Raw genomic sequence first — 20,685 nt, forward strand, 5'->3', positions numbered from 1 at the left:
TTATCGTGATGGACATTTGTATGATGATTACATTTTGTTTATTTTTAAAAGTAGGATTTCCATTTCATATGTTGTCTTTGAATAATTATCTTTGCCTTGTCAGTATCAAATACCATCAGTATATATTGTAAAAACAATTATCATTATGAATACATGTTTTGATACATATATAGAATATTTCAAACAATATTTTGAATTAAAACATTTGTGTTGTTGTGTTGTTACAGTACGGACGGTACAGATAACATTATAAATGCACCCATTCTTTCGTTGACAATTTCACCACCAGTGTCGAATAAATTGAATCCACCACTCAACTTAAAGTTTACGCATAACATGGTAGGAACTTTAAAGTCTATTAGATTAGAAAAGCTGTATATCACTAGATTCTAAACAACATTTTTGCTGTAAAATCTTTTTAATCGACACCGATAATGGCTACATACAAGGCGCAACTAAAAGCAATAATGAATGTTATACGTATCTTACACCGGCTTGCGATACAGAGCCAAATATCTTACTTAAGAAGCTCTGCCAGTGTATGATTTTTTATTCATTACGGCAAAGTAAGGTCATCCTGAGTACGTAATTCATTTATAAATGCATTCCGGTAAGACGTCATTTAAAACACGCAACTTGCACAGGAGGTGTTAGACAGGTTTTCTTTGAACCGGTCATTTTGCATGATTTGTCGATAACTCGCGTGATAATTAAATCTCATCAATTGAAGATTGAAACAGATTATTATAAAACTTTTGAGTCAATGTAATTTTTTCTCTGATTAAAACAAATTGTGCATTATGTGTCCTCTTCTTTTGGTATCATTAATATTCAAGTTATCTGTATTGAAGTATTTCTTTACATCAGGTGGGGACATCTCTATCCTTAACTAAGTATTTATATAACAAGTGTTAATGTTTTAATAGAATATTGATAACAATATAACATTATTCATTGTAAATGTATGAAACGTTCTATCGTCTAAATATCGTACATTGAGAATTAAATACTCTATTATTTGATATTCTAACCATTGCTCATTTGAATAATGAAACTTTCCTACAAAATGTTTGTAACCGTTTAGTTCTAGGATGTCAAAACCACTAATTTTATTTCTCTCTTAAACCCTGCAATTAAAACATATGTACATGAAACACTTGCTCAATTCAAAAATTTGAAAAAGATGCTCTTTAATATTTCAGAATAACTTCTCCAATCCATTGTGCTCGTATTGGGCATTTCCGAAGTAAGTTGACCTTTGATACGAATGTATAAAATATAACATATTAGTAGATCAACGAATAATATTAAGTACTTCAATCAGGAGTTAAGGTGATACAAATTTATTTTTGTTATTCTCTAAATTAGAAATTGACAAGTTTAACGTAAAATAAATTATATCTTTTAATATGTTTTATGCTTTCCTTTTATGACTGAACTCTGCAAATTATGTTTAGAAAATGACGTCCTCTTTTCTGATATCATAATGTTTATATTTCAAAAGCGGTAACATTGGACAAGGCGTTTGGTCTTCAGAGGGGTGTGTTGTAAAAACTACACACACTAACTACACAATTTGCGAGTGTGACCATCTGACCAACTTTGCTGTTTTGATGAGCCCTTTTGTTGAGGTATGTTTTTGTGTATTATAATATCTAAACCTTTTAATATGCACTTATATTCATTTCATTTAATTTTGTCTCTTGATAATAATCAAAGGTTTAAACCAGTTAGAATACATGTACACAATATTTGGTGAATAAACAATAAAAGATTTATACACATCAACCATTAATTAGAAAGTTTCACAGTTCTTATTTTAATTTAAGACATTACTCAATTATTAGGTAGGGCACACTATAAAACTCTGTTTTAGTATTAATGTGCTTTGATTATTTTTGATTACTGAAAAATACGATCATGGAATGTACTGTAGCAATGGATTATATAACACATTAAGTTCTACGTTTCCAGGCAGATGCAGCATCCAAAGCACTCAGAATAATTTCTATGACTGGCATCGGGATCTCAATAGCTTGTTTAGCAGTTACCCTTATCGTTCACATATTGTTTTGGAAGTAAGATTTTATTTTTACTAGATGTTGATGTTTCAAAATCTAAGACTTAGACATTGATTGTTTTATATTTAATGTTTGAATTGTTTCGATTTGTGATGTGTGTATTCATGCATGTATAACTATTGTGTAAAAGTTTAAGTAATTAAGACTGTTAAAGAAAGTTAGGTACATCCCTTAATAAAGAACATACATTTGTAATTGTTTTGATTTTAGAAGTGTCGTGAATATTCAGTATGCTTTAACGATAACTAGGTTATAACGAAATAAAATGTATAGTAAAACGGCATTTTTTTAACATACACTTCTGACCAGTCGGAAAATTCGTAAGTATTCTATAACATTATAAACATATGCTATATTTGGTTTGTTTGAAGTCGATAAAATAAGTAAATACAACTAACATTCATGCATTTCAATGAAATATTTTCAATTTCTATTGAACCAAAGGTACTTACGGAATGATCGCACCACTGCCTTGATGAATTTGTGTGTAGCCCTTTTACTTTCCTACATTATGTTTTTGGCGGGAGTCGACAGAACCGAAAGTATTGTAAGAAGTTACATTTAAATAGGATATATATTTGAATTTACTTTGAAAAGCCTTCATTATCTAGTAGTGTAAGAAAGAACTTTTCTTTAGCGAGCATTTTTTATGCATAGCTTCCTGACCAGTCCAGTTCTAATTATCAGATAAGTGGATACAATTGGAATTTCCCAACAATGTTAACAAAAGGAAACATGAAAATGTTTGTGGATAAATCTATTGTTATTCAAATGAAAGGTTAGAGAAAGGATCTATCAATTGAAATATACTTGTTAAATCTCGATAACCAATTACTCAATGTTACTTAAAGGCACATTAATGATAGCACAGATCTTATGTACCACAAGGAAAATGCTCATGGAACACAGTCACCATTATTAGGTTATACATATCTCTAGCTCTGTTTTCGGGAAATCTTTAATTAATACTTTGTAGGCATGCAAATTAGTCATGCTTTAAAGTTTAAAAGTTTAAAGTAAAAGATATTGTATCTAATAGTACGATAACAGTTTTCCTAAATCTTTGCAATGTATTTGTTCTTGCAAACATACAATTAGCCTGTTTATTAGCTTATCGAACTTAGATATCTATACATTTTTTTTAATTTACAATGTTGGACATAACAACATATCAAGAAATAATTCTATTGTCTCATTCTTGTGATATTGATTTTTTTATTTTCATTTAAATATAGAATATTGATTTTGCATGTACATACTGCTTTTTATCTTTTGCATGGTTATTTATTATATAAAGCAATATGTCTCCAGATGTATTTTAGTTTTTTCATATCAATAAAAAATAGAAAAAAAATCTTAATTGTGTGTATGTTGTTAAGTGTACAAATAAAGTGAATTAACCTAATATCAACAAAATGACTTTAAAAGGTAAAATTGCAAACACAGCTTATACTCTTGTAGTAAGGGGACAACAAATATGGTGATAAGAATATGAATGTAAAGTTTGTCAGAAATCATGGATATGTCATTTCAGTGTACTATTTTTTAATTTGTAAAATAATCTGGAGGCGTGAAACTGTATCAAAACTTTTTCGATGTCAGTGTTTTTTTTATACATGTTTAAAAGAGTTATTTGCTTGCAGGTCGCATGTTCTGTTATTGCTGCTGTGTTACAGTATATGTATTTGGTTGTGTTCTGCATTATGCTGGTGGAAGGCATTGATATAGCAATCATTGTACTGTATGTGTTCAAAACAAAGCCAAGAATTAAAATCATGCTAATATTTGCTTGGGGTAATTCCGAATTAAACTTTTGATTTTGATTTAATCCTTGTTGATAATTAAATATCTGTAATCATTTTCAATAAAGACGTTCAATTCAATATAAAACTAATATAACTAAAACCTTCTCATTATTATGCCCCCATTCAAAAAAGTAGGGGTATATTGCTTTGCGTTTGTCTGTCGATCGATCGGTCGGTCCATCGGTCCGTAGACCAAATAGTTTTCGATCAATAACTAAAGAACGCTTAAGCCTAGGAACTTCAAACTGAGTATGGGGAGTAGTTATGACCCCTATTGATTTTGGGGTCAAGGGATCAAAGGTCAATGTCATATTGACCTTGAAGGTAAAACGTTTTCCAATCAATATTTTGACAACCCATGTGCCCTTGGCCCTCTAACTTTGTAGGTGCATTGGTCTTTGCAAGTTAATGACCCCTATTGATTTTGGGGTCAAGGGATTAAAGATCAAGGTCAAATTGCCAAGTAGATGATCCTATTGATTTTTGGGTCAAATGTCAAGGTCATATAAACTTTGTAGGAATAAACGGTTTCTGATCAATTACTTGGATACCCATTGGTTGTTTGCCCTTAACTTTCGTAGGTGCATTTTCCTTGGCAAATATATGGCCCCTATTGATTTCGGGGTAAAGGGATCAAAGATCAATGTCATATTAACCTAGAAAGTGAAAACGGATTGACCTTGTCTGTCAAAATAGTTTCCTATCAATAACTGGACAACCAATGGAACTTTGATGTTCAAACTTCAAGATTTTTTTATACATGATTCATTATGCTATAACATTAATGCATGTCAGGCATTTACAAGTTTAATGTTAATAAGTTACACTTTGTTACTGGCAACCCGCGGTAACATTGATAAACTATTTTATACGCAATTTTAGGATATAGAAACATGGTTGCTTCAAAATTCATTTTAACCCGTTTGAAAATTGATCAATATGATTCGTTAAGTGATACTTAGATAAATGTATCGCGTGTTGTCTTTGTAAATCATTAATATTTGAAGAAATTTCACCTACTTTTAATTAGGTATATTTCTCTGTTACATGTACACCTTTGTTACACTCTTTTCCATAAAAAAAACAACAAAAACGTAAATGCATTTTTATTCGAAACATTTATAGTATGTTTGGTTATTTTGAATTGTGTTTAAATGACAGGAATGAGTTTTTCTGTTTCTGGTAAAATGAAGTTCCACCAGATGTAATTTTCATTTAATAAAACTCCCGACACAGATATTTCTACTCATCAAACGACGAGTGTGCATAATGAAAACCCATGAAAATACATAAAGTGTGTATGTAATGAAATCTGTATACAGTTCTTATGCAAACTTAACATTTCCATTGCATAATGAGCAACAAAATGTAATTCCTGAACTTTTCTTGCAAATGATTTTTTTTTGTTAATCTTTAGAAACCCAATCATAATTTTTTTACCTTATATCAGTTTTGCCGAAGGTAAACATCTAAAATTTTGCTGTTTAAATATTTTCGACAGGGGTTTCTATTGCACGTTTAATTATTTATGTTTTCAGTGATACCTGCCATTATTGTTGGCATTTCTCTCGGTGCTATACAAGCTGAAGGCTACGGCAACGACAATTTGTAAGAATTTACTTTGATTTAAAACAATTTAAAACAAGACTTTGCACGTTCTTGATAAATACTTGATAAATCAATTGTGTTTTCATTTCAGGCTTCTTATCAAAGATTGATTTCAATACTTTTTAGGCAAATATTGTATTATTATAAGATTATTAATATAAGATTTTTGTTGATTTTAACATATTTGCAACGCATTATTTATTCATTTATTTTAGTTGCTGGCTCTCTGTTGACAATGGCTTGATTTGGTCCTTCGTTGGGCCTGCATTATTTATAATTACTGTAAGTATGATCAGAGTCCAATGTACATTCGTTTAGAAATAACATATTTAAGTTCCTGACAAATCTTGGCGTTATTTCAATATCTTTAATTTGTTAAGGAGTCGATTTTGTGCTGAGATAGGTAAAGACTAGAAGATGATCCCTATTGGTTTTGAGGTCGGTCAATAAATCAAAGTTCAGTCTACGTTACCTTGACGACTGAATGTTTATCCGACCAATAACAAGAGATGGCTTTTAGTATTTTGAATCAGTTTGATAGTTTGGTAATACAAGGAGATACCCACTATTGATTAAAAGTATAACAAAGGTCAAGGTCACCGTTGTTGTGATCAATACAGTCCAAAGCTTTTGTTTAGAGGTCGGTTATGCCTTGAAAATGAACACTATTTAATTAAAGGTTAGTCATGACTAATAAATGACAAACCTTATAAGTCATGGTCGCAGTTGAATATGAGCAATGACTAGAGATTTATTGCAGAGGATGATCTTGAATGGTAGATAATCTTTTTTGATTTAAAGATCATGGTGATTTGTACAATACCTGTTTTTTATTACTTGAGAAGGAATAATGCTTAGTTTTCTAAACCTAGTAGTGTACACTTAGTAGGAACTTGAACATAGTTATCTATTTATTTTGATGTCAAAGAGTATAAAGATTAAGACCACGGGCAAAATCTGTGTTCATTTCTTATTTTATCAATTTCTAAAAGTTTATTTGCATTGCCCATGGCATACGAAGACACCTATTGACATTGAGATCATTAGATCAAGGTAAGTGTAACATATGAAATACATTGAAGTCAATAACTAGAATGTCCTCAGTCATTGGATTGAGAAATCATTGGACTTTTATAACATATGCAAAAAATATGCAAATAATTCACATTGAGAGCAAATAAGGTAGGCACTTAAGTGTCCTATGGACAAATTTCTATAATGTTTAGTTTATGCTTCAATGTCCTTAATAAGTCATTTTGTTTGAAAATGAATTATTATTTTGCCAACTGTTTTAGTGAGGAAAAGTTTGAGTGCCTTGTTTGTTTTATTTCAAATAAATTGAAGGGGCTTTCGCTTTTATTTCAGTTCAATGGAATATGCTTATTAATTGTGATTCGCAAAATATTCAAAACTAAAGCAATGGAGACGAAGACAGCTTTGGAAAAAATAAAGTAAATATTAGACAGAACTGCAACAAATCATTTTTTTTAATTGGAAATTTTATCTTTCAAAAAACATAGAGATCGAACATGTTGAATATCAGTTCAATTATATGAACACTTATATCTTTCATTTTTATCTTTCTTGTAAAATTTGTTTGCATTTTATGTTAAATAAGGTTATATGACGTGTTCAGATGATCATCTCTTTCACACTTAAGTGAATATATCTTACTTTAATAGTATAATTACTGTTCAAGTAACATTAAAATGGTTGCTTATTTCTTGTGTTTCAAATGAGTAAACTGAGACTCTTATAAGTAACATTCTAACTTCTTAAAATTTTAATATTATTAACAGTTATATAATAACATTATACCGATTTTATCGTGTCTGATTAGTAACTTTTGTTTTATCTATACAGAACAAGCTTCCGGTCATTGTGTGTGCTAGTTCCTGTTTTGGGAGTGTCTTGGATTCTAGGAATATTCTACATGAATGATAGCTTTTACTTCATTCAGTATATTTTTGCAATTCTAAATGGACTTCAGGTACATAATGTGGTGATAGAGAAATGCGCATTTTCATTCTTTAATTATGACCTGTCCATAAAGCAAAAGAAGAAACTCTACTCAACACCATATTTTATATGATATTATCCGCTTTTAATCTAATTATTACGAACATATTCATGTGTATAATAAAGGTAAGTTTACACCCTAAACATCGATTTGTAATAACGCTTTTCTCAGTTGTTTTATTTTATCAGGCATAATCTACTAGTGTCCATTTATAGTTTTAAAATGTTTTACAATTAACTCTTATTTATTGTCAAGAACATTCTTTAAAAATAAAGAAAAGTAAACAGGAGAAATAACATGAACTTACGGAACAAAATTACCGCACAGCCAGTAGCATCCTATGTTTAAGTTATTCACGAAAGGCAATTCAGACGTGGGTTTTATTAACAGTCAAAATAACGATGACGAGCACTAAATGTGTACTGATAACTTAAAATTCAAAAACCTTGAAAATAACTATCAAACTTAAGCTAATAAGAGGAACATATACATCCTATTCGAACATTTTAAAGTATTTATACACATATATGAGAACGTAAGAATCAGTATTGTCGAAGGCTGTAAATGAAATTCTTCTGGATAACGTATGAATAACGAATGTGGAAACCAATCAACCTCAGTTTTTATGCAGTGGAAAATAATTCTTATATCTTTGAATACTCCTCAAAGCTAAAGTAATGCATTTGGGATGACACATTAAAAGCGTACGAGTTTTTTTCTCCCTTTTCCGGATACGCCCGTATACGTTAGTGTCAGTATGTTATAGTGTGATATCATTTGTAATTTCGAGTCAAAACACGAAACCATACCTTTATATCAGAATTTAAAAAATGTTTGGATAGCTGTTTAAAAAGTTATATTTGAGAAACAATTTGATCTTATAAGATATGAAATTGATAATTATATTCTAAATAATATTTTTTTCTTTTTTCAGGGATTTTTTATATTTTTATTTCATTGCCTCCTGAATAAACAGGTATGTAATTGCATTCGTTAACCGTGTAAGTGAAATATATTGTGATCACTATAAAATAGAGTGTAAAATGGCATTTGCATACGAGCATATGATTCAGGCTAATCAGCATTTAATATTATTTAATGTATTATAAACCTCAGCAGAAGACTACAATGTACAATAGTGAAATTTATTCAAATATTCTTTTCAGGTAAAGAAAGCTATTCAGCTTAGAAATAGAAGGAGATCTTCGGCTAAAGAAACATTAAAAACCACGTGGTAAGCGTAAAATATTTACACCTATATAAATGTCGAATATAAAGAACTTAATTGTATAGGACATTCAGAGTTAATTTTCGATTTTGTTGTTAAAAACTGAATAGTCATGTCCTTTCAAAGTTGTTGCCCATTGAAAGATCAGCAAACAGAATATAGAGATTTTTATACATAATCTTTAAACGGCTTTGAAATGCCCCCTTTTCTATTGGCTAAGAAGTAATTTTGTAACAATAAAATATGAATATTATTTTTACTATTATCTATAAATAGATTTAATATGGCTTTTTCTGATTGGCTAACAAGTTTGTCTTCGTAAAACAAACCACTGCCAGGTTAATATCGAAGTATATTTACTGTTGTTTCCTAATAATCAATTTTAGAATATATTAACCATTTGTTTTCTAAAACAAAAGAGTTTCAGGAAATCCTCAAAAGGACTCGAGGATATGACGTGACGTCATATCTTAAGCTTATTATTATTCTGAAAAGAACAAACAACAAAAAAGTTGGTTGACTCAGAAATGAAAATCAAATTAGTCTTTTTTGTGTCGCCTCTACGGAGTAGTGGCGACATATAGGGATCACTTCTCCGTCGTCTGTCTGTCTGTCCGTCTGTCCGTCCGTCCGTCACAAAACTTATCCGGACTACCCCTCATAAACTACTGGTGCAATTTCATCCAAACTTTACAGGAATGATCAGTACCAAGTCTAGTTGTGCATATTGTCAGCATTTTCCGGTTCAATGATTTTTGTCAGAGTTATGGCCCTTTAATAATTTTTAATTTTAAAGTTTGTCCGGACTACTTCTCTTATACCACTAATGCAATTTCAATGAAACTTTACAGGATTAATCTGTAGCTCAAGGCCTTGCGCATATTGCACGGGTTTTCCGGTTGAATGATTTTTGGCCGAGTTATGGCCCTTTGATAAAAAGGTGTTTTTTTCTGTGTGTTGCCAGATACACAAAAGCTTGTCCGGACTACTCCTCATAAACTACTGGTGCAATTTCATCCAAACTTTACAGGAATGATCAGTACTAAGTCTAGTTGTGCATATTGTCAGCATTTTCCGGTTCAATGATTTTTGTCAGAGTTATGGCCCTTTAATAATTTTTAATTTTAAAGTTTGTCCGGACTACTTCTCTTATACCACTAATGCAATTTCAATGAAACTTTACAGGATTAATCTGTAGCTCAAGGCCTTGCGCATATTGCAAGGGTTTGTCGGTTGAATGATTTTTGGCCGAGTTATGGCCCTTTGATAAAAAGGTGTTTTTTTCTGTGTGTTGCCAGATATACAAAAGCTTGTCCGGACTACTCCTCATAAACTACTGGTGCAATTTCATCCAAACTTTACAGGAATGATCAGTACTAAGTCTAGTTGTGCATATTGTCAGCATTTTCCGGTTCAATGATTTTTTGTCAAAGTTATGGCCCTTTAATAATTTTTAATTTTAAAGTTTGTCCGGACTACTTCTCTTATACCACTAATGCAATTTCAATGAAACTTTTCAGGATTGATCTGTAGCTCAAGTCCTTGCGCATAATGCACGGGTTTTCCGGTTGAATGATTTTTGGCCGAGTTATGGCCCTTTGATAAAAAGGTGTTTTTTTCTGTGTGTTGCCAGATACACAAAAGCTTGTACGGACTACTCCTCATAAACCACTGATGCAATTTCATCCAAACTTTACAAGAAAGATCAGTACCAAGTCTAGTTGTGCATATTGTCAGCATTTGCCGGTTCAATGATTTTTGTCAGAGTTATGGCCCTTTAATAATTTTTAATTTTAAAGTTTGTTCGGACTACTTCTCTTATACCACTAACGCAATTTCAATGAAACTTTACAGGATTGATCTGTAGCCCAAGGCCTTGCGCATATTGCACGGGTTTTCCGGTTGAATGATTTTTGGCCGAGTTATGGCCCTTTGATAAAAAAGTGTTTTTTCTGTGTGTTGCCAGATACACAAAAGCTTGTCCGGACTACTCCTCATAAACTACTGGTGCAATTTCATCCAAACTTTACAGGAATGATCAGTACCTAGTCTAGTTGTGCATATTGTCAGCATTTTCCGGTTCAATGATTTTTGTCAGAGTTATGGCCCTTTAATAATTTTTAATCTTAAAGTGTGTCCGGACTACTTCTCTTATACCACTAATGCAATTTCAATGAAACTTTACAGGGTTGATCTGTAGCTCAAGGCCTTGCGCATATTGCACGGGTTTTCCGGTTGAATGATTTTTGGCCGAGTTATGGCCCTTTGATAAAAAGGTGTTTTTTTCTGTGTGTTGCCAGATACGCAAAAGCTTATCCGGACTACTCCTCATAAGCTACTGGTGCAATTTTATCCAAACTTTACATGAATGATCAGTACCAAGTCTTGTTGTGCACTGTCCGTCTGTCTGTCCGTCTGTCACAAAATTTGTCCCAACATGAAATTGGCCATTATGAGGCGACACATGTGATTACTGATCGCTCTTGTTAATTATCGGCTTTATGTTTTTGTAAAGATAATACGAATTAAGCGTTCCAATGCGCTCTTTTAAAAGATATGGCCAAATTATGGGAAAAAGTAAACAACCCGAAGAAATGTCGATTCCAGTCGTATTTAATGGCAGATTTGATAAGCCATATAAAAGCTGTAATAAAACAGATATGAACGTACGAATTTCATATGATATGCAACAACTAAGTCCATTTAAGTATAGTAGCGTATTGTTTTAAAGGTATTGATTGCTTTTAAGTCCATCTATTTTGTTTCAAGTTATTTATTTATGCATTTTCTTCCCACTTTAGGGAAGTATAGTAGAGTATTGTTTTAAAGGTATTGATTGCTTTTAAGTCCATCAATTTTGTTTCAAGTGATTTATTAATGCATGTTCTTCCCACTTTAGATAATAAATACTTAATACCCTTCGCCGGATGTGAAGTTTGCAACGCCGCTGGGATATTCTTGGATTGTAGACGAGCAGCTTCTTTTTATGTTGAATCACGTGACAAATGAACTAGTAATATTTCAAAATCAGGTTCAAACGACTTACAGTTATCAAGTGGTCTTCAGCAAAACTTTGATAATAAAGACACGATTCCATGTGCACCATTGTAAAATGAAAGTCGTTTAGTGTTATAACATGTGCACCTCTTCTACTGTTGCTTGATCTTCCATATGAACAGAAATGTTCGAGTTAGCCAGTTCAAGGCATTACTAATACCCTTGTTGTTTAGTGCGGTTTTTAATCTATATTATTTGATATGTGCAGAGATTAATTTGTTTTTACAATTGTTTTCCAAAGCAAAAGTTTCGTGTTCATGCAAAAAATTAAAAAAGCGGCCCATTATCAAATAAACTCAAATCATTCTGTGACAATTAACCAAAGGAAAGTTCTGCTCATTGCCAAGGCATAGACATCGAAGTGTCTGGTTAAAGGTTTGGTGGGATTATATACAATATCATTTATTTTACGCTTTGCAAGGTGTAAACGATTCATATATAATATCAAACTATATAAAGTTTTACACATACAGATCAAAATCATCAGTTCTTCCATTTCAACGCAGAGCGGGAATGGGATTATAGAAATGGCCTCCGAATGTCAGTCCATCCGTTTGTCTGTCCGCACTGACAGGACAGTAATTATGTGGCTATAGGGACAATAGGTAACTTTTTTTTCTCTTTGATGTCATTCATGCGGTATACTTTTATGTGGCTATTTTCTTTTGTGTGGCTTAAAAGAACAATAGAGAGAACAATAGAGTAGCCACATTATTACTCTCCTGTTAGAACAGACGTTCATCTGTCCATAGCACTTTCATGTCCGCTCCATAACTTTTAAACCACAGAATTTTTGTAAATAACTTGGCACAAGTGATCACCATTATGAACCGATGTGCAAAGCCCGATAATTTGGTTGCTACCCCCAAGGTTAAGGTCACGCTTGAATTTCAAGTGTTAAAATTGTTTCATGCCCGTTCCATTACTTTTAAACCGCTCATTATTTTAAATAACTTTTGCAAATGAACAAAATTATTAGCCGATGTGCAGAAAGCAATATTTGGGTTGCTACCCCCAAAATCACACTTAAAAGTCAATAGTGAAAAAGACTACATTCCATGTCCGCTCCATAACTATTAAACTGCTGGTAACTTTTTGAAATTACTCGGTACAAGTGATCACCATTATGAGACGATCTGCACAGCGCAATTATTGAGATTCTCCCCATAGGTCAAATCTAAATGTTCTCCATAACGTTTTGACTGTATGGAATATTTGGAATAGCTTGGCACAAATTATAACTATCAAGGTCATGGTTTGGTTAAGGTCAAAAAATAAACATTCATGTTCTCTGCGGAAGCGGATTTAGCGGTCCTTCAGACTGCCTTGTCTCACCTTATTAATTTTGCGATATATAAGAAATAAATATTTTTTTGAACATTATAGCATAAAATCGGCTATTTTCCCTCTTTTGCCCATGTTATAACGGGACCCAAACCATGTGTTACATAGTCACGCGCTCTTGTTATAGCCCGGTTTTACCTATGCGCCCATTAAACAAACAAAAAATGAGGATTTGGCCTGCTTTCCAGAGTCATGCCCTCTTGTTATATTGAAATTATTGATTCGAGGGCCTCGCAAAGCGGCGAGTAGCATTCAAGTAACTATGCCGGAAACACGGCGTATAGACATCGCCGCTAATCTTGGTTGTCGCCCTATCTAAGAAACGGACAGTTGTCAATGTAAACAAATATCTGTCATTCAGTTTAACCCTCCGATTTACTTAAAAAACAAGAAAACACAAAATGAATATGAGAAAATGTTGTTTTATTTATGTTAACATTGACAAATGCTCTTTATATTTCTTTGAGAGAATAATGTTTAGTGTCTGATTTTTTATAAACTTGTGTGCTCGAAAAAAAAAAGATTCTGATGTCACTGATCGGTTTTCTTGCGTCAAACTGAAATCATTCTAGGAATTTCTGGAGTCATGTTCTGCCTTGGGTAGAGTAATTTAATGTTGTTGTTTTTTTAAAGTTTATAAATCTCCGATGTTAAGCTTTGTTTAATCAATTAAAATTCGATATTTCGTTGGGTCCTGAGCATTTGTATTTCCAAAGTTGTTGCCCCCGGAAAAATAAAACTCATACGTAAAACATGTAAAATTGATTAAATACCGTCCAACACAAGGATTTAATGTATGTGTTTTGTATTTAATATACATCATGAATCTGTTTTAAAATTTTATGCTATAATAGCGTCAACGCAAGTTTATTTCGTGTTATAAAGTCTGCAGAGTCCCTCGGAACTGTTGGAGCCCTCGCCCTACCGAGCTCGGGGACCAACGGTTCTTCGGGACTCTGCAAACGTTATAACACGGAAAAACGTGCGTTAACTCTATATTATATCAAATTTTCCTCATACTAAATAAGAAACGTAAGCGATTTGATTTGTATAATGATTTCTGTTTTGTTTTGTGGCTGAGTACATTTACGTGTGATCCTATTAGAACAATCATAGAATGACGTCATCACTATTGTGTTGTTGCTCTCATGTTTTACATACTAGATGTTTCCTGTAAGTATTTGTTTCTCATTTTATATGTTTGTTTAAATGTTATTATTATTTTCTGTTCAATTAACATTTAGCTGCTAAACGTTAAACAATCTCAATACTGTAACCCAACGAATATTCGCGACCAATTAATATTCGCTTTATTCGCGGATGGCCACGAAGCGCGAATATTAGTTTGCGCGAATAAGTCCGCACGATTTTGCGAATAAATTGGAGATAAATTTTTATTTTAGACGTTGTTCATGCAAAGCTACTTGACCAGATATATTCGAATTTTACGGGCACCTGTTAGGAAGTAATGAATTGTTATGAATATTGCCATAAAGCAATAAAAACATAAACTAAGTAAACTACTACTATTTTAAAAATATCAGAATAACTCTATGTCAATATATATGTAACGGACTGTGCTCTCATTTATGGATCTCTCAAGAACTTTCGAAAAAATTTAATGTCGCACCGCACTTGCATTTCCATGTTCACACGCATATTTGGCAATCTTTGCTCTCTGTTCACTATCATAATGACCGTAACTTTCACGTTTACGCTTTACACCACTCTTTGGTGATAAAATTTCAAATACAGCTTTGTTTACCGCTTTAATCATTTCTTTTCTTTTCTGGTGTGCTTTCCAGATCATGATCAGGCAAAAACGATACCGAAACATCCTTGCATTCGAAGGGTTTATTTTTTTATCAACCACCCTTTTAACGACATGTTTAGAAATGAAGACGAACGATGCGTACATGTACATATATAGAGAAAATATTTTGCTGAAATGTGATCACAATTCACTTACCAATACAATATAAGTCTAGGGTATTGTTAATCCCATTTAAGACACCAATAATGACCTCAATTATTGAAGATTAATAGTCGGCTAATGGATTTTGCGGCCCCATCGGACTTTTCAATCCGCGAATATTTTTTCGGAAATCAAGAAAACGCGGAAATTGATATTCGCGAATATGTCACAGACCTCGGCAAAACGCGAACATTTGTATTCGCGAATATAAATTGGGTTACAGTATACGCTTCTTTTTTGGTCTAAGTAACTAATGACAATTTACTACTTGCAATTCTTAATATGATAATACTTTGTCCTTATATATTTATACTTTTTTTCAATAATTTACGTATAAATAATTATGTATTATACAAAAAGGAATCAGATAAATAATTTCTTTACTGTATCTTTTTTATTTTTTTTTATTTTTATTCAATTTTATTATGTGGACTTCATTATTGTAAGAAACAAATATCTCACCTTTTTTAAAATTTAAATCCCGTTGACGTGGATTATTATAAGTAATTTTAGCGAACTTCAACCTTTATGATCATACTAAATCTACAAAGGTGTGACAACTGATTCTGATCACGTGACAGTAGTCATCTGCTTGTATAATGTCTGTATCTTTTTAAAGAGTTTGACATTACAAGAAGGAAAACACAGAATAAACAAAGTACGTCACATTTTATGAAGAATTATTTATAGCAAATGAATTTAAAGAGTATGATGCTTATGATTCCAGCAAATGTCTAAGATACAGTAAGTTTCCAAATAATATAATCATTTTTGACCTATGAATTGCTTTGTTTGCATAAATATACACTGTTTCGTAATACAATGAATAGAAGTAAATTCTTCCAAAGAAACTGATACTGTTTACATTATAACTGTGGTTGCTACATTGTCATTTACTTCATGACTTTATTCGTTTCCTTTACAGTGATATTTGTGATGTTTAATTATGATATAATGCTCAAGAAACAATGTCTCATGACAATTTGGAGAATGTAAATTCCTCAATAGCAATGACAACGCTAGTACAAATGTGACAAAATGCAGACTCTGTATGCCTTTTTTCATAATATAATATTAAAGGTGCAGCATCTTTAATACCTCCATAGCACAGGCTTTCGTAGTATTAAATCGCAACACTATTATCATTGGATTAAATGATCACGGAGGACCATAAGAGTACAAAGGTAAGAGGTTTTAGATTTATTGTCATCGAGTTGTATGAAAATAAATATTTCACGAGTGACTTTACGAAAATGAACAATTTGATCTCTGTTTAGAGAAAAACCATATTGATTCACATTGATGTAACTCTGAATGCACTTGAACTTGTAAATCAAAGAGTTTGGCTTGTATTCCTGGCCATCCTTTTTAGCTCGACTATACTCGTACGAAGTACATGTATATGGAGTGCTGTCCCCGGCGTCGGCGTCCGCGTTTCAGATTAAAGTTTTGGAGCAGTAAACTATATTTCTCTATAACTGTTTTATTTCTTAAGGGATCAACTTCATACTTCAAATATATGTTACTTACCATAAGCCACATCTTATGTGACAAGTTTCATAATTATAGCACGAATATTGCAAAAATTATCTCCCGATATTTTTAGATCTTTTACTTGAAAAATGTTATATTTTACTATAAATTCTTTAGTTCTAAAGGTATCTACCTTAAACTTCAAATACTTATTCCTTATCGTCAATTACATATTATGTGACAATGTTCATAGCTCTTGAAGCAATATTTTCACTTTTATCTCTCTTTACATTTAGGATTTTTAAAAAAAATATTATACTTTCTTTACTTTCTAAGGTATCTACTTCAAACTTTAAATATAATTATATTTCTTATCATTACACACATTTTGTGTGACAAGTTTCATAACTCAAGCGTGACTATTTCTGAATTATTCCCCCTTGAACCTGGAAGTTACGTTGACAAATGTTATCTTTTTACTATAATTTAATACATAATTATATATAATTGATTTTTCTTTTATAGTTTTGCCTTCCTTGCTGTGTCCAGTATTTAATTAGTCGAGCTTCGCTGTCTTCTGCGACAGCTCTTGTTTTTAATGTTATAAAATAAAGTTACTTACATGTGCAGATAACTCCTTAGGAGGACTTAAAGAGTTGGCCTATTATAACCCACAGAGATTAATCCTGGAGCAATTTAATGTTCTGGTCAGTTTTTTGTTCATGCTTCACTATCTTGAACTGACATATCATCCCGTTGTATGTCCATTGCTGCCTAAATCAAATGAAAATATTTATTTTCCAAAACTCGTCTGCATCTTTGTCTATTTCAATTTCCAATTCCATATTGTTTTCTTGTGACATTTTGCAGGAGAAACTCACAGTACTGATTTTGAAGCATAGAACTGATTAGAACGGAAAAGTTTTGTTTTTTTGTAATACATATTGTTTATTTAGATTACCAAAAAGTTATACAATTGATTTATTTCTTTCTTATTTTTATCATTTAGTTTCACTGCAGTGAAATATAATTTTTACAGTGAAAATACGGATTAAAATACGCATTTTATTTCATCAATATTTCCCAATATTTCCTATATAAGTATATGATAAAATCGAGAGAAATATAATCTCTGAAGATGAACATATAAAAGTCGTTTATATAATTAAGTTTGTTCATTGGTATAAATTCAGTAATATATTTGCGTCATTTATCATGAAAGGATATCAATTCAATTATAATTAATCCTTAAAGCGTGCCAAGTCATACGTTAGTCAGTTGAATTACATACAGTCTCATTTGGTGACAAAGATAAGTTTCCTATATTTACTCGCGATGCACAAATATCTTTATTACATTATGAGAAGACAATTACATGAAAATTTATGGACAACCTACAAAAAATAAATAAACTGAACACATTTCTTTGCAAAATTAGTATTTCAGATTTCTGAACTCTATAAAAATGCGAAAAATAAATATGAATTCTGTGAATAAATAAAGATATCGAAAACAATATTTCATAGAACTTTTTATATTTTTGATATAAAAGGTAAAAACCTATTGTGATTTCAAAAAGAAAAAGAAATATATATGTTGCATGTTTGGTTTGATATCTTGAAATTGATCGCGCTTTCTTTAGATATAAAAGTGTTATACCAAATGCATAGTCATATATACAACGATAACTAATGGAAATATAAATTATTAATTCTTTTGACGTGCTTTGAAGTATACACTACGCAACATGTTGTTAAAACAAGTCTCCTATATCATTTCTTCACTCGTCAAACGAGACAAATAAGTAGATCTAAGTATCCCGTAAATAAATGAAAATTGAAACGTTTCTTTCCAAGTTTTTAAATAAATCATGTAAATCTTCTTCGTCTGATTCTTTTACAATCTTGTGGCTACGCACTTTCGTCACCACTGTCATAACTGGATGGCATAACTCTCGCGGAATGAGCATTAATGTAGAAAAGAATCCCGTGTCTAACGTTGTCTAGAGAATTTTCTTATTTTTAACCCGTTCTCCTTCTGACCATTTAGAAAAATGTTTGTTGTACTGTTTACTCATTATTTGTTTTGTGGTCGAAATTTATAACAATTATTCGAGAGTACTATATAAGCGACCAGATCTCACTACCGTGTGACACTCGCCGCTTCAATTCGGCATTTAAACCTATGGAATGTTGTTATTTTCATGCTTTATTACAATGGAGTATTGGATTTGGGCTCTCTCTTAATCAGGATCACTGGAGAAATAGTTCCTTTAGACCTGTGACACAAGCATATCTTTGGATGTCATATAATATAAGGATCTTTAACTGTGAAACTCATTAAGAATATCATAATTTGAAGAATTATCCTCAGCGATATATTCGACGACTTCCTCTTTTTCAGTTTTATTCCCTTTTCATTTCGTTCCAAGTAAACGACCTATTTTTCCTGAAAAGAAACAAAAGAAAAAAAAACGAATTATGAAAGTGCTTCTATAATTTACAAATATGTATTGACCAATAATTGCAACTATGGGTATGAAGTGAGCCATGAAGATATTATGTTCCTTGATGTGAAAAATAAATATGCAAACTTTAGTTGATTATCTTCAAATAATTTATAACAAACTTTCTTACAGCGTCATAACAAATTCAAACACGCTTCACATTACTCCCCTATTAAGCAGACAATGCAGTCGAGTGAATAATTTATCTATGCATGACGGCATAAAAAGGGAATGCTTGAAGTACATATGACGTCAATAAATTAAAATAAGCAAGGCCTTCCCACCATATCTACGTATGTTCAATACTTTTCGTATGCAAAATGTCTTTGATTTCTTTCTATATACAAATGTAAATACTATGTTATTCAAGCTCGTCTCGTAAAAATGTGTCTTTTTCGGAAAATTGTTTTTATTACAGAATGATACACAAAGGAATATTTAAAGACTGATTTATGAAAGTGATACGTAATTATGTTGCTGATGTTAAATTTTATGCACATATTGATCGCCTCGACACACATGGAGCTCAAATGAAATTTTGAGCAGCGATTCCTTCGTTTGTAGCCAAATTTTATTTAATGTTTAAATCAGGATTTGTCTGAATGTTAGGCATCGGTTTGTAGTGTGCGATTTTGTAAAATCTTTTTTTTTAGTCCGTTTAGTGACATTTTCTTCATTAGCATAGCATGCTTTGGAGACACCAGAACCCACGACGAGAAGAATATCTCGCTGAAGACTGTATAGAAATACAAAACAAAAATGGGTTATATAGAGGAGAGTCAGGAGGGTAGAATCAAAAACCGTAAATGACGTCATGTTCACATGGTACAGCTCAGGAAATTATCAGTGTTATATTTAAATGCGCCGTGTTTCAGCAATATGGGTGCCTCATTTGTTGACGCCGCAGCAGATGGGGGTAAGGGTAAAAATGTAACAGCAGTTCGACAGGAGGTATCGTGAAGAAGGCAATTACTTTCTAAATCAAATGATAACATGTGATGAAACGTGGATTCACTTTTTGAACCAGAAAGCAAATGTCATTTAATCTTATCTCAATCCATTGAGAAATTACAGCACTAAAATCAATGTCATATATGTAGAAATGCACTGTTTTGCAAAATCTAAGATTTAAACATTGCAAAGTCGCAAGCTTGATCTATATTTTCATTTTTTATACCTGGCCAATCAGTGAAAGGGATAACATTATTAAGTTTTGAAAAACCAGTTTGTTTGTAGTTCAAAACACGTCGTTTCTATGGTTTATTTTAATAAAAATCGATTTTTAGAAAATACAGATATGTTCAAAAAGGGTCAATCTCTTCTTTTGGTGTTTCAAATATACCTTAATCAAAAATAAAAATATTGTTTGTAACTGTAGATGTTATTCGAGTTGGTGCATATATGAAATTAATTATATTATTTAGTAAAAATACTACGGAATTTATGATTGGAAAAATTGATAGGTCTTCATTTTTATCAACGGCCACAATTATATTCTGTTTTAGTTCAAGAGCTATTTCTAGACATCATTTCACGTTGTCAAAAGATGCGACGATGTAGTGTGGGGGTATATAAATTGATCATAATA

The 20,685-nt window shown here is 31.8% G+C and overlaps 1 protein-coding gene across 1 annotated transcript in view; it reads left to right on the top strand.

Moving 5' to 3' along the window:
• LOC132720981 (adhesion G protein-coupled receptor L4-like) overlaps positions 1 to 15,860 on the top strand; it is a 55,058-nt gene extending 39,198 nt beyond the window's left edge. Inside the window, exons 14-26 of the mRNA XM_060705230.1 lie at positions 228 to 339; positions 1,203 to 1,246; positions 1,505 to 1,631; positions 1,975 to 2,078; positions 2,526 to 2,628; positions 3,725 to 3,875; positions 5,425 to 5,494; positions 5,710 to 5,776; positions 6,860 to 6,945; positions 7,358 to 7,484; positions 8,449 to 8,490; positions 8,681 to 8,748; positions 11,642 to 15,860. Of these exons, the coding sequence (XP_060561213.1) occupies positions 228 to 339; positions 1,203 to 1,246; positions 1,505 to 1,631; positions 1,975 to 2,078; positions 2,526 to 2,628; positions 3,725 to 3,875; positions 5,425 to 5,494; positions 5,710 to 5,776; positions 6,860 to 6,945; positions 7,358 to 7,484; positions 8,449 to 8,490; positions 8,681 to 8,748; position 11,642 (1,102 nt within the window). The 3' untranslated portion in view covers positions 11,643 to 15,860. The remainder of the gene's footprint in view (positions 1 to 227; positions 340 to 1,202; positions 1,247 to 1,504; positions 1,632 to 1,974; positions 2,079 to 2,525; positions 2,629 to 3,724; positions 3,876 to 5,424; positions 5,495 to 5,709; positions 5,777 to 6,859; positions 6,946 to 7,357; positions 7,485 to 8,448; positions 8,491 to 8,680; positions 8,749 to 11,641) is intronic.
• Positions 15,861 to 20,685: the final 4,825 nt, after the last annotated feature.

This window comes from Ruditapes philippinarum, unplaced genomic scaffold (genome assembly GCF_026571515.1).
Source record: "Ruditapes philippinarum isolate M1 unplaced genomic scaffold, ASM2657151v2 ctg1666_1_1_1_1, whole genome shotgun sequence".
In the NCBI taxonomy this organism is placed as follows: Eukaryota; Metazoa; Mollusca; class Bivalvia; order Venerida; family Veneridae; genus Ruditapes; species Ruditapes philippinarum.